Source organism: Phalacrocorax carbo, chromosome 5 (genome assembly GCF_963921805.1).
Source record: "Phalacrocorax carbo chromosome 5, bPhaCar2.1, whole genome shotgun sequence".
Taxonomy (NCBI): Eukaryota; Metazoa; Chordata; class Aves; order Suliformes; family Phalacrocoracidae; genus Phalacrocorax; species Phalacrocorax carbo.
In genome coordinates this window covers 2,206,699-2,220,874 of record NC_087517.1, presented here as the reverse complement: position 1 = coordinate 2,220,874, position 14,176 = coordinate 2,206,699, and the positions used below count along the sequence as shown (strand labels likewise).

At 45.5% G+C, this 14,176-nt stretch overlaps 1 protein-coding gene across 5 annotated transcripts in view; it reads right to left on the bottom strand.

The window, feature by feature from the left end:
* The window catches only part of CACNB4 (calcium voltage-gated channel auxiliary subunit beta 4), a 68,341-nt gene extending 59,254 nt beyond the window's left edge, over nucleotides 1-9,087 (bottom strand). For all 5 annotated transcript variants that reach the window (XR_010372955.1, XR_010372956.1, XM_064450940.1 and 2 more), the window contains exon 1: nucleotides 8,851-9,087. Coding sequence is in view for 3 of the 5 variants with exons in the window: in XM_064450940.1 (XP_064307010.1) it covers nucleotides 8,851-8,895 (45 nt within the window). In the remaining 2 variants the exon portion in view is untranslated. The remainder of the gene's footprint in view (nucleotides 1-8,850) is intronic.
* Nucleotides 9,088-14,176: the final 5,089 nt, after the last annotated feature.

Genomic DNA, 14,176 nt, shown 5'->3' with positions numbered 1-14,176 from the left:
TCCCTACAGAACTCAGCATTCAGCCAGCTAAATGACATTTTGAAATTAATTACTGGATTCCAAATGACCATGAACAGTTGTCAGGCTTGTCCTGTTTGTAAAGTAAGCTGCCTTTGTGTAAGTTGCTGATTTTAAAAACCTGGCTCTACTATCTGTAAATGCATACTCAATGGAAAAACATCTAACAGCTCAGTATCTCACAAGCAGAACGTGTTTTAGGAGATAGGGAAGCAAGCCACGACATCAACAAATCCTAGGTTAAGCTTCTCCCCTTGTTATTTATTATCCCTATGATGCGCTCCTTCAGTACCAAGAGCCACATTCCTCCCTCAGATGCCCTCAAGCCCTGGGGAGAGCCTTTTACACTTCCTGGCACTGGCATTTTCTTAAGCACTGGGCAATTTTTAAAGCAATCTGCAACCCATGGTCAGCACATTTGAGAGAAACCCTTGTCACTCTGGCTGCACTCCATGGTCATTCAAGAGGTCACCAGAAGGAATCCAAAAGCAGGAGTAAAGCCATAGTTAATTACACACCTTAGTCCTTTATATGAACAAACAATACTAAACACGCTATCCCAACTGGGTGAGTACTTACTTGCGGTTGAAATTGAAAAACATACACTGTTAACTATTCCTTGTTTCTTTTGTTTAGATGACTCAAAGCTTTTTTTTGTGTCTTGCATTTTAATGCATTTTTGCTGATTAAAAGTACCTCTATGGAAACAGCAGGTAGCAATTTATAAAAATTATTTATGATTCTTACTGAAATTTTTATTTGACTATGATACTAACATATCACAACATTACATTTAACCAACAGAAGATCTGAGTCAGAGAGAAACCCATTCTCACGTGAGCACAAAACATTAGATGTGGTAAGAATAGCTGACATTGTAGTAGTACTAGGACTTCGGAAATTTTACTGGAAAAAACCTAAACAAAAACACCCATTCAAACCCCAAAACATAAAACAAGTTAACTCTCCAACCCCTGTCAGACAGCCCTTTATACAGAAGAAAAATGTGAGGCAGATGATGATTCATTAGTCGAGGCAATCCATTAAGAACTAATGGAAATGAAAACACATTTGAAACTGTCAAAAACATACAGATGCTTTGACCGTGTAAAAGCCCGATTTCAACGAGAATTCAGAAGACTTAATGGGCAGAGGATAATCTCTTTTTATCAGAAATTATCTAATATGTTCCCAGGCAAGACAGACTTTAGTGCACACTTGAAACTAAAAATCCTACATAAACAAACAGCAAGTAGATAGGAACTTTTTGTAGCAGCTAGGCGAATGATCCCGGAAGGACTAGGTCCTGACATTACTCATCCTTTTTGGATTAAACATTAGAAAACTTAACTAATTCAAATGGAGAAACAAAGAACAGCTATGCTTGAAGAGAAGCCAAGCAACAAACGAACGGCACTGCAAACACTGTTCTCAGTCCACATATGCATCCCTGATCTGAGGAGTAACAGAAAGGGAATCCAGTTGCCTCCTACTGAAGACCAGCCCCACAACTGAGGGCCTACGAGACCACCCACCTGCTGCTTTACAAAAGTAGACCTCCCAAAGAAGAATGACTTCAGCAGCCTCCATCTCACTTCCCTTCATGTCACCAACCACAAGGGATGTTCAACATCTCACAGATGGTCTGTGTGGCTGGGTACTCAGCACGTCCCCTGCGCAGTCTTACCCTATAATTAATTTTACCTATAAACAAAGCAAAGATTTTCCAAGTATGAAAACTCCTGTGTGCACTGTAAATACGGTGTGTATGACCAAGCTTTCCACCACCAGAGAATCCTGTGGGCAAGCATGCTGGAAAAAACATCACACTGATTCTCACTAGCAGCCTTCGTCCCTGCCTGCAAAATCCATCAAGCCATATAGAATGACAATCAGATCTAGACTACCAACTTTCAATCTTCGGCTTAAAAATTTCAGAAGGGACCTGTGGAAGTGATGCACCCAATAACCACCAAAACCCTTCTAACCCCATTGAAAGTCCCAGGTTTATTTGACAGCTGTGTGAAGCCTGCTGCTGGGTCCCAGTGGCCCGTTGCACAAAGGTGTTCTATAATATGAACTCGGCATTACAGAACTCGCTAAAGTAACTGGCTCTGGGACAGCAGAAAAGAGATGACAGACCCTGCAGGCACAGAGAATAAAATTCAGAAGACAGCGCAAGCGGATGCCTCTCACTGCCGCCACGGTGTGTACGTGCTCTGCGGGCAGCACCCCTTCCCAGGACAGCCCGTCTGGCACCCCTCCTTTGAGAGGGGTAAGGAGCCAGAGTACACCAGCTGCCACTAGAAATATATTTGCTGTGGACTGATGTTTTGGACTGCAACATCTGCATGGATATACACTTATCGCAAGCACTACTGCAGAATGGTTTACGAGTAAACGGAATGCAACAAGTCTTTAAACCTACACTAACTGGAGTTTTGTCGTATAATCACCAAAGAGACAGGACAAAAACCACTCCTAAATACAAGTTTTGTTTATTTCTTATTCTCCAGCTATGATAACTGAGAATATGTATAAGCAAGCAAAGACCACCCTTTCTTCTCCTTCAGAGATCAAAGAGGTACAATACAGAAATCCAATCAATATTTGAATATGAACTTCCCTACCAAGGCTTGTGTTTCTATAACCATGTTTTTCTACTCAAGCTGCATCCAGAGATGCTCTTCTCTCAGCTCTCATGAGAAAAAGCATGCACTAGCAACCAGAGGAATGACTGGTGTGAGCAGTAATGTCACCAAACTGGAGAAAGGTAGCGGAGTACACTGTCCTCAAAACACTGACACTGACCATTTACATGGTGAATAAAATGTGTTTTCCTACTATTCCCGTCACCTCTTTCCTAAAAACTCTCAGTAGTGCACTCTCAGGAATTATTTGCAATAAGCGGAGACAAAACCTACAGATCAGCATGGTTTTTACAGAGATGTCACATCAAACTTTTGTACAGTAGCCTTGAATGCCCAGTGCTATTGCCCTGCATCACAGCAGCCTCCTTTCTGGGTCCTGTAGCATATACACGATGTCAGCAAGTTGTGGTAATACCACAATCTGTGCCACTGGTTAACAAGACTCTGGCATGACCCTAAGCAGAGCTTTCGACGCTAACGTATGACCTAAAGCCATTAACGTCACAGATGAAATTCATACCTATCACCACATACATTGCCAGTGTGATAATGCTGTATGCTGTAACAATACACTATATATTGCGCTGTCCACCACTATTTCCCAACTCCCTGCTACAGCCCTGATGTGCCAGGGCTGTAGGAACTATTACAGTGTCTAGGCAGGCTTCTGAGTACACTGTCGTTCTCACCACCCTTCTTAGCGCGAACTCTGAATATTAGCTACCAGGGTGAGTCTCACCGGTGTTCAGTTCTTGTGAACACCAAAGGACTTCTGGAATCTAAAAGGCTTTTGTGGATCTGGGCATGGATCCCACCAAAAGCGTTTATCTAATTCTTGGGGATAGTTTGAATTCGTGTAGTGCCTTTAATTGAAGCACGTCATCCCAGCTTACAAACCTATAAAGAAAAAGTCCTGTTTCTCTGGTGTAGTGAGAGCCCCCCCTAGCACTGGCAGCAGGAGGCAGGCTATGAATGTGGGGATGAGGAGACCCCGAGGGAAACCAGAGCAGGGTTGGAAGCAGGCCAAATGGCTAAGAGAAGCCAAGACAAGAAGGAGCACATACAGCTTTGGAGAGGGAGACTATGCTGGAGAAAAGCGAATAGGTAAAAGCAGTTAACAAGAAGACCTACTACAACAGAGATGTATAGGGCAAGAAAAGACCACCTTTCCTCCTCCTTTAGAGGTCAGAGAGGTACCACACAGAAATCCAATCAATATTTAAATATTAACTTCTCTACCAAAAAGACAGGGAGAATATGAAGGTGTAAATTAAACGCCACCTTAAATTACTTGACCACAAGGAGGAAGAAGATGACCTGAATGGGAAACACGGGCATTATTAAACAGAAAGGCACGCGGAGCAAGTGCTGCAGGCTGTCACCGGCTCCCGCTGAGCGGTGATGCTGCACAGCACCCTCACATCCATGCAAGCACCACCACAGCCCTGCAACAGGAGCTCCTCGCCCAGCCCTGCCCACACCAGGCCCTTGCTAATCCCATGCCTGGCCCCCCTTTGCTTGCTCTCTGCTCTTTTGCCTGATGCAAAAGCAAGCTGAAAAGCACCCACCACCCAAAGGCCCTTATTTCCAACAGCCCTGATAACCAATTAAAGTACACAAGACAAAGCCTTTCACACGTTGACAAGTGTTAAACTTACACCTTGTGAGAGGTGTGGAAAGCCGTTTCACACGCTCAGGTGTTGCTCTGAAATGAGTGCTTTGGAGGTATAAATATAAACAAACAATTGAGAAGGGACCAGCCTGATAGTTCTGCAGGTGCAAAGAGCGTGACATCTGCAGCAGGCATCATTCCCGATGACTTGCTGGGCCTGAGGACTCTGCAGTAGAGGGCACTTGTTGCTAACTCCTGGAGAGAATTTTTCAATGAAACACTGTTTAAGTGGAAAATGTAACTTTACAGAAAAAGCAAGTTCTTATGGGAAGGTTTCATTGATGTTTGTTTCAGAAGATGGGAGTCTTCACTGAAACCAAAGAGCACTGGGAAATTCTGGACTGATATATCAAGCAGCGTTCAGACCTTTCCCCGCCATGAACAGACACATACCTATTAGTTTACAAGTGCAAAGGTAAAACAGTGTTATTTGCTTACCCAATGGACCCCACTGTCTTAAGCCCCCTGTGCTAGTAGGTTTTCATGCCCTTTTCTCATGTTATCAAGAATGTAAGACATACTTCCCCGCACAGCAAACAAGCTTTCATTCCCACAAGGGTGTCCCTGTTTAGAACCACCCAAAGCACTAAAAAAAGCCCCCCAAGATCACAGGGCAGGGCAACAAGCAAGGCAAAAGTCTTAACTGGGAAGATGTTTCTCTCTACAGTCATGCACCTTCCATCACCTGAAAGCCTGCACTATCCGTGTTTGTTACAAGGGCACTTGCGCCTGCAAAAGCTGTTTGCTTCCCTATCTCTGCACTTCTGCTCTTCAACGTGGCAACTACCTTTTGTCTACAATCACCAGTAGGGTTCTTTCAGCTTCAACAGTGTAATTTTCCTCCTCCAAAAAGCTTCACACTAGCTAGTGCATCATCTGCTTCACATTAATCATCACAGCTGGTAATGGATTGTAATGCACGTGCACACACTCAACTCGTTTCTTTATATATACATAAAATTATGTATTTTTGCATATAGTTTATATATGCACACGTACAAACGCACTGTAATAATAGCTTCAGTCACAAACATCATCTATGTGTCTATTCACTGTTAAAAAACATCATGTCAGTTCCTGGTTTTAACAGGAAAATTTCATCTGCACACTTCTCCTAGAGCATTCTCTGATCAGTTGATCTGTATGTTATCTACCAGAAGAGGCTAGGCATAAATTCAGTACGTACCTCAGCTTCCCTATCTTTAAATGTAGTGATTTTGCAGTACCTTTCCAAAAGTGAGCATGTTTACTCGTGTGAAGTGCCATACACTGATCATTCACGTTCACATTTGGTACGTACACATAGGCCTTAAAATGGGCACAGTTTTATTACTAAAAAAACTTGTCAGGGATATCTGAAGTCACTGTGCCATCGAGCTGATTTCTAGCTGTAATACCACTAGGTTAGCTCGAAGCAGATCAGAGCTAACACACTCAGCAACACACATCTATTTCAGCCCAGTGAATATCAACAAAGGTTAACCCTTGATCACAACGGCTGCTCTTCCCTCTGCTTTCATCAATACGGAACACATTCACCGTGATAAACCCAGCCCACGAGCTGCTCTCTTCACAGTGCAGGGACAAACCCCAGGAAAGGAAGGTGAGCAGATTTTTGGTTTGGCCCTACCATTAGAGCCAGGCACAGCTTAGCTCCTACCACACCTCCGCAGAAGTCGTGCCTGGGAGGGTGCCTAACGCACGCTCTGCAGCCACGCTGGTTAGGCTCACTCCAGAGCAGTTGCCTTCCAAGCCGCAGGTTGAGACAGACCTTCCGACCAAGCGCTGCTAGTCCACCAGCTTGCAACAGCTCTCTGCCACTTCGGACATGCACTGGGATTTCCTTCAGAGAACATGCAGAGTGAACATGGTCCATGTGCAAAGTAATGAAAACGGGGGTAAAAAAATTGTGATTTGTTAGCTCTTGTTTCTTGCCATGAATGTTAGGCCATTACTACAGAAAACTGCTGTATGGGTTTTATAAGGGCAAATGCCTACTTTAGAAAGATGTTCCTGTACTAGAATGACTCATCTTGATACGGTTTATTTTATGCTAGAAGCATTGCAAGTAGCACCAGTCCTCAATCACATCTCCCTGCGCTTCAAGGAATGAAAGAGCGCACAGAATATACAGGCTCATAGTTCCTTCAGTCCACGAGCCGCACAACACCCGGGCTAAGCCTTCCAGGTCCTAAAACCCAGAACAATACAGAGGCCTTTTCTTTAATCTTTGCACACTGAAGAGTTATTTTCTCTTAACCACAGGGAACCAGTAGTCTACCCTTGATTTGTTTTTCACTGTATTAATTCTATTACGTTGGCTCTCTTTGGCTTGAAACTAATACTCATATGACCCATCACGCTACCTGTTTGCCAGAATATTGTCTCAGCAGGCATTCTCAATTCATGAGTCAGAATCCAAACTAATAACAAGGTATAATGTTTAAAGCAAGTGGTTCAGGAGCATAAAGCAATTTTATCTACTTTGTGTCCGAGCCTTTAGGCTTTATGGCCTCTAGTTTTTCCATATGACTATGAGATCTAGATTGCTTTTAGGGTTTGGTGGTTTGGTTTGGGGTGGGGGGAGGATTAATGAAAGCTGAGATTCTCACAGTTTTGCGGAATTCCATAAGTTAAGTCTATCAAAAACATTCTCAAATACTGAGAGGCTGTAAAATTATAAAATCTGTAAACAGCATTATCATGAACTAGTTAAGAGAATATTAAGGAACCTAGAAATGACTTCTTCGTCCCAGTCTTCCAAAGTGGATAGCTAAAGACCTAGTTCCTCTTTTCTGCTACTAACGTGATTCTTAAGGTACAGATCCTAACACAGATGTTTGTGTAACCGGGAGGTCTCTGGTCTTCTGCCATGACTAAAACTGCTTAAACTGCTCTTCCCAAATAATGTTCTTGGAAGAAACCAGTGGGGCTTTACTGAAATGCCTGGAGTAAAGCATCTCAGAAGCACCCCTGAATACCCGTAGACATTTTTCTGCATTCTCTGGTGACCCTTAAAGTCTGGCTTTTATAGATAAAACATTTCTTCCACAGCAACTGCTATCCAGCAAGTTAGCCTTCTTAGCCATACTATTATACTTTAAAGTTGTCTTCTTAAGAGCATATTTATACTTTGCCGAAAGACATTACACCAGCACAAGACAGATTCAGGGTTGAGAACAGTTCCCAAGAATTCACGCTTTGCCTGGTTTACAGAAACATCCAGTTGGATCCTAAAACACATCCCTAAAGGAAGCAACACACTCATATGCACTTGGCATGGCAGCTTGTAAGCAGCAGTGAGAGAAAACACAAAACACAAATTAACACATGCACACTAAAAAGGCAGGAATTTCTAAATTGACCCAAAGAAGGATTCAGATACACAGTTTTGAAGGATTCAAATACAGGGGGGGGTTCCTTTCAACACAGTGTATCGCATTATTGATTTTCAATTCTGCATAGCTGTGGTTCCTCTCCCTCTGAAATAAACAGATACTAAAACAAGTTGCCAATACGTGAGGCAACACGTAGATAGATTATACTTCCCAGTCCTAGACCGACACGACCTCATTGCCAGGCAAGGAAAACAGCCTTCATCTGAAGCGATACAGGATCCTGTCCATTCTCCTGGGGCTACCGGATCATACGATACATACGTCTGCATTGACGTACACTCTATTTTATGTTATATCTGTGTATTTTACGAGCTGGCCACAATGCCTTATGTAACAGACCCCTGTTTAATACGGAACGGCGTCTTCATCGCCGCGGCAATCCCGGCAGTTCCCCTTGCCCCGAGTAATTCTGCCCCACGGGGCTCCTGCGCAGCTACGGCTGGAAAGAAACGCCACTTGAACAACCGGCACTAACATTTCTTATTTTGGGCGTAAAGCTCTGACCAGGGTAACGGGGGGGGGGGGGGGGGGGCTCCGCGCTGCAAGAGAACCATTTTGTGAGGGATGTCACCCGTTTCCCAGCAAGGCTGTTGCAGGCTGGGGGGAGGCGGTGGGGAAATCGTTTCCCAACAAACCACGCCAGCCCGTCCCGACTTGTTTCGGGCAATACAAATGCTGTCACCCCGACGATGCCTGGGCCACCACGGCACCTGCACCGCTGCTCCGTTACCCCATCCCAAAGGGACCCACGCCGACCGGCTGGTCAGGGTATGTGCCATACAGATGGCAGCCGCCGAGCCAACTTCTGCTGCTGTTTTGTCAGCCGCGCACCCAGCGTTGTGGAATTAGCAGCTTTCCTTGCTACCCTGAGGAAGGCGAGGGGAGCAGGAGCCGGCCCGGGAGGCGCCTGCCCGCGGCTGCGGGTACAAAAGGGCGGGTGACCGGCATAAGCTTTGCGGGGACCCCGAAATACGGCCGCTCCCCCCACAAATTATGTAACGGAGGAGCATTTCGGGTGGCTCCGACCGGCGCACGCCATCTCCGGTAACAAAGCCCGGGGGGTAGGCGCGTTTGAGGGCTCCCCCCCCGCCTCGGCAGCGGCGGCACTCACCGCCTCCGAGTCTTCAAATCCATGCAGGTACAAATTGTCGTACATGGAGGTCCGCTGACGCCGGGCGCCTCTCTGGGTGCGGGGGAAGGGAAGGGAAGGGGGGGGTCCGGGCGGAGGCCTGTGCGGCGGCGGCGGCGGCGGCGGGGCCGAGCCTGCCCTCTCAGCGCTGCGGACGCCCCAGCCGCGCGGCGCCGCCTCCCGCGCCCACCGCAGCCCTGCCGCCCGCCTGCCTTCCCGCCCGCCGCGGCCCGCTCCCCGCGCCGCCGCGCCCCATTGGCCGCGACGCGCCGCCACCGCCCCGCCATTGGCCGCGACGCGCCGCCGCTGCGCCGCCATTGGCCGCTCCGCGCCGCCGCTGAGCTCCGGTGCCCCCTGCCGCCGCCTCGGCAACCGCCTCACGGCGCCCGGCCCTGACAAACCACCGAGCGGGGCCGCCTCTTGCCGTGCAGCCCGAGGAGGCAGCGAGGAGAGGCAAATAACGGGAGCATTTCTGTCTGTCTTTCTTTCCCGCAACCTCATTTCTTCAAGCTCCCAGAGAAGAGCGGTTTATTTCTGAGGGAAAACACCACCCCCCGCACCCCTCCACGAGGTCTGGAAAGAAACAAACCCGTCCCTAAACACTAAGAATTAAAAGAACTTAAGTAATGGCCTTATATACAACTAAATTAAGAAACAAATTTCTAAAACGGGTCCTACCAGAGCTCTTATACTGAAGTTTCTGGTTCTGCTCCTGTTTCTGTGGAGCATCAGCCACACACACGGCACCTCACAACACACCAACGTGACAGGCAAACCTCGTTCCACAGGTGAAGAAACCACGTCCAGAGAAGCTACCTGGCTGTTTAACAGTCAGTCACACAGCAAGTAAACTGCAAAGCCAGCTCTCCGCTTGCACGTCTCTGGACTTCCCATCTCTCATGCTTAAGCACTGAATGTTTCTCCTTCCCACACCAGCAGAACTTGTAGCGGGCAAGTGTAATGCTAGAGAATAGCCCTATGCAATGAAAAAGTAAATAAATAATAACAAAAGAGTTACAGGGAAATCATTTACAATTTACTTCCTATCCTTATTAAAACAGTTATTTCAAATCTAATCTTCAGTGCAACCTGATCCAACGTCTCTGCGTTCACAAACACTTCCTATTTGTGTTTTCCATTTGCTTCGTCTGCGATTCCTTCCAAAGGCTTAATTTAGTTTGCAAAGTTACTGCTAATCACTTGGGAAATGTCCAACAGACATCTGAAGCAAAGCCAAAGGTGTTATTCTCCCCATATGCACAATTTCTTACAAATTTCATCAAATATTCCCCAAAATTATGGTAAGCCTTACTCCCAATTGACTGCTACTCATGCCCTCCATGCATTCTTTGCTTCTGTCCATGTAACCTCCTGGTTTGCAGCAGCTTAAGTATCTACATATAGAGGAAGAGTAGTCCCGCGGATGATCGAGAGGAGTAAAGTGTAGGTCTTCTGAAGTGTTTTTCAGGATGAAGTCCTCAGCCTACACGATCGTCCGAGGAACAGCAACTTCATCGCTAGCCCCGTGCAACAACCTGATTGCCAATGTTAAACCAACAAAACACCGTGAGTAGTTCATTAATAATGAATCTCTGGTGGCTTTTCAGTGCCCTGCTTCAAACAGGGCAGCACTTCTGTCAGACTGCTCCTGGTGGAACAGTTGTTCAGATGACAGAAACTACTTCTTCAGTTGATGCTAACTGGCTCCTTCCTGGCCATCTTGACCAAGTGTGGAACAGCCCCAGAGACTGAGCAGCAGCTCCTCCTCCTCCTCCTGAGGCTTATCCTTCCAGTTACTTTGGGGCTGGAGAACACAGCCAGCATGTTTTGGGGCACTTCATGGTGTTCTGAGAGAGGCTGTTCCGATGGAGGAGGATTTCAGCTTCTAAGATTGTCTTAAAATTCTCATTAGAGTCCCTATACAGGAGTTAATGGATAAATTTTTAGGGTCTGTGCTATGAAGCAGATCCCTTTCCTCCCACCTCAACGATCTGTGATGTTGCAAATTTAAAAAATGAATACATTGTTGGTTAGAGGCTATTAAAATTTAAAATGAAAAGGACTTTCTAAGTGCAACATCAGAATCATTTGTCAGCACAAAACAAAAAAAAGCCATGAAACACAAGAAGAAAAAAAAAAGTCTCTGAACTTCACATAAATTTGTAATGAAATAATTTAATTCAGAAGTCAGGGGAATCACTATTGGATTTCCAGTACTTACATTTCACACTGTCCTTTTAAGACGCACAGGTTATTAAAAATATATATTTAATGACTCAACTTGAAAGGCTCCTAAAAGATGCTATAAAAATACACACAGCTCATTAAATAGGGACTGCACTTGTAAAAGATCTAAACACAAGGGTCAGTCACACAACCTACTTCAAGCATTTAGCTTAGGTGCCTAAAATAGAGCGCTCAGGCCGCTTAGTTAGTGTAGGGGCTCTGAATCACCCTCGGGGAGCCTCAGGTGACTTGGTCCCAGTTTGCTGGAAGGGCTGCATCAGGTCTGCCCCCCGACACCTCCCGAGGGCCACCAGCACCGGGTCCTGCCCTCCCTGCCCACCAGGTACAGCACCCTGCTGCCAGCACAAGGGCCGGGACATGGGGGAGACCTGAACTGTACCCCCCACAAGAAGACAAACCTCCGTCAGCCCAAACATACACATCTAACACCCATTTTCATGGCCCAAGTTGGAGAAAATTATTGGAAGATCCAAAAAAGCACAAGAACACCTGTATTTATAAGGCCTTTTCCCAGGTATGTGCCTAAAATGCCAAAATACTAATACCTGTAACACAGAGAAACTCAACATCAAAGACCCTTTTGACTATTATGAGGTAATTTATCCAAGAAACACAGAGTGCAAACCAACAGAGTTAGCATGCCGAAGTGAGAGAAGACAACGCCGGCTCTTCGGAAGTTGTCTGAAAAGTAATCAGGCTCTCAAAATATGCTGAAGGAACAGGAGGCTGGATGGGAGCTTGGAAACAGGGAACAAGAAAGGTTTGCAAGGGGGAGGATATACAGGCTAAGGACAATCACTCAAAATTTATTTCAGTGACAAGCCATCGCTATTCTACTGTTACACACCAGGCAGGTATCTCTATACATGACTGCTAGAGTGTGGGGCATTATTCAGTAAAAGCATGTTATGTTTTTACAGTGAGGGACACCGTGTTACGCTGGATATACGTGTGGTCATCTCTGCCACCTTCCAGACAGTCAAATCTCTTTGCTTTCAGCTTATAGGATAGCTTAGCGCAGGCAAAATGGAAAAGGTGCAATGGGAGACACAGTTAAAAGCTTCATCTTTTTTAGGTGATCTTTCCAAAAGGTGGTTCAAAAAAAAAATCCACTACAATAACAGATGAGGGTCACAAATTAACTGAAGGTTTTGAGAGACCAGAATCATCCCTGGCTTATTTCCGAAAGAGAATACAGATGATCTGATATGAGGCAGGGAACTCCACTGCCTCAGGCCATAGAGAAAGACTCTGGTACCTGCCACCTTCAGCCCACACATGGCTAACACCAAAGCAACCAGCACCCAAAACCCCATCAGTCTGTGCGTGTCTGCATGCATAGCTGTAAGAGACCCAGTGAAAATGTAAATGAGCTGAACTGAGTCTTTTTAAGGTCTAATGCTTTAAAATAGGCATTTTCAAGCAGTCTGGTCTCTCCTTTTAATGCCATTTAGCCACGGTGCATTGCATGTGGGATATTCCTCACCAAGGACTGCCATCCCCTCATGATGTCAGCAGGAGCGCTATGAAGTGGGACTCACATGGATTTACTGCAATATTGTACACAGGGAGCGTATGTTGTCCTTTGAACTCAGCCCACGACTCCACGTTCCCAAGGGCACAGGATATTTTGAAGAAGGGCAAACAAAAGACCACAAAACAATCTAGTTTCTGTAGGTTGTACCCAGCGCGTCTGTCAAAAACCAGGCTGTCCCATTGCTGAAGACACATGAGTTCATGTGGCTTAACAGCAAAGGTATTGTTCTGAATCACCTTAAGGGCCGAGAATTGTTATTGCCGGGCAATTAGAAGCCTCCTCCTTCTCAGGACTTTTTACAGTCTTGATAAGAAGTCTGAAGTTAAACGCACAGTCTTGCCAGAAAAGCGTGCTGGACTCGGAGCCGAACGGGAAACAACAGCTAGCAGATAAAGTCCAGTCAGTCTTTTTCCCTTCCCACACTCAGCAGCAGCCAAAGCGAAAGTTATCTCATGAAGAGAAATACAATTACTCCGTTCCCTGTCAATGGCAACCCTTGCTTCACAAGCAGGGCTGTTCAGGGAACCCGGGAGTCCCCGGGCACACACCTGAAGGACTCTGGATCGCCTGAGCATCCCCTCACAAGCAAATATATATTGTAGCATAATGACAACTGGCTGGAAGTCTTTGGTCTCAGACCTGGTACATGGAGGAAGCTGGTTTTCTGTGCTTCCTTTTAATCTTGGGGTTTGGAGAATGATCCTGCAAACATGTGCCTTAAGCCAGAACTACCTATAGCTGCTGTTTCCATGTGGCTACCTAACATAATATCAGCATTTGGAAGGAATCTTCTAAGACCTCCAATGACTCATAAGTCACTGGGGATATAACACAGACCAACACATCTTTTTGTGGCCTCAAATAAATGCAATATATAGAAATTCAGCATAAAATGAGAGCAAATAACAGTAATTAACTATACCTGCCCTCAGATACTACCTACCAAAAACTCTTCTTGAGTAGAAACGTGAACCACACAAGAAAACCCATGAACTGTTCCAAAGAAAGAATTCCTCCTGAAGTTCAGGGCCACATAAGAGACTGGACTCAATGATAATTAAGCTGTTCCCCGCATTCTGAGCCAGCATTAACATTAAAGCCAAGCCTTTATTGCACCCTATTGGGGGGTGGGGTAAGAGAAGCAATTGGAAGCCAGAATATTTTGAGCATCCCACAGACCTCTGAAATACTCAGCTTCCTCCACATACTCTGATCCACTAGACATTATTCATATTCACCTTTTTTATTAAAGCCAACCCTTTCTGAAGTACAAAGGAAGTCTCTTTGAGAAATGCATCCATATATTCCTCAATAAGAATTATTTAGCCATTTCTGAGTTATTCAAATGTGGGAATACCAGTTTTTCCCAGGGCACAAATTTGGTACAGAACCATAGGAAATTTTATGTAAAGCCCAATCTAATGACTGCACAATCAAATGACAGCACTTACATCGTTCTTCTAGGAGATGTAGCAAGGAACTATTTGCATAAACACACTAAAGTGCTATTTGAATAAATGCGCA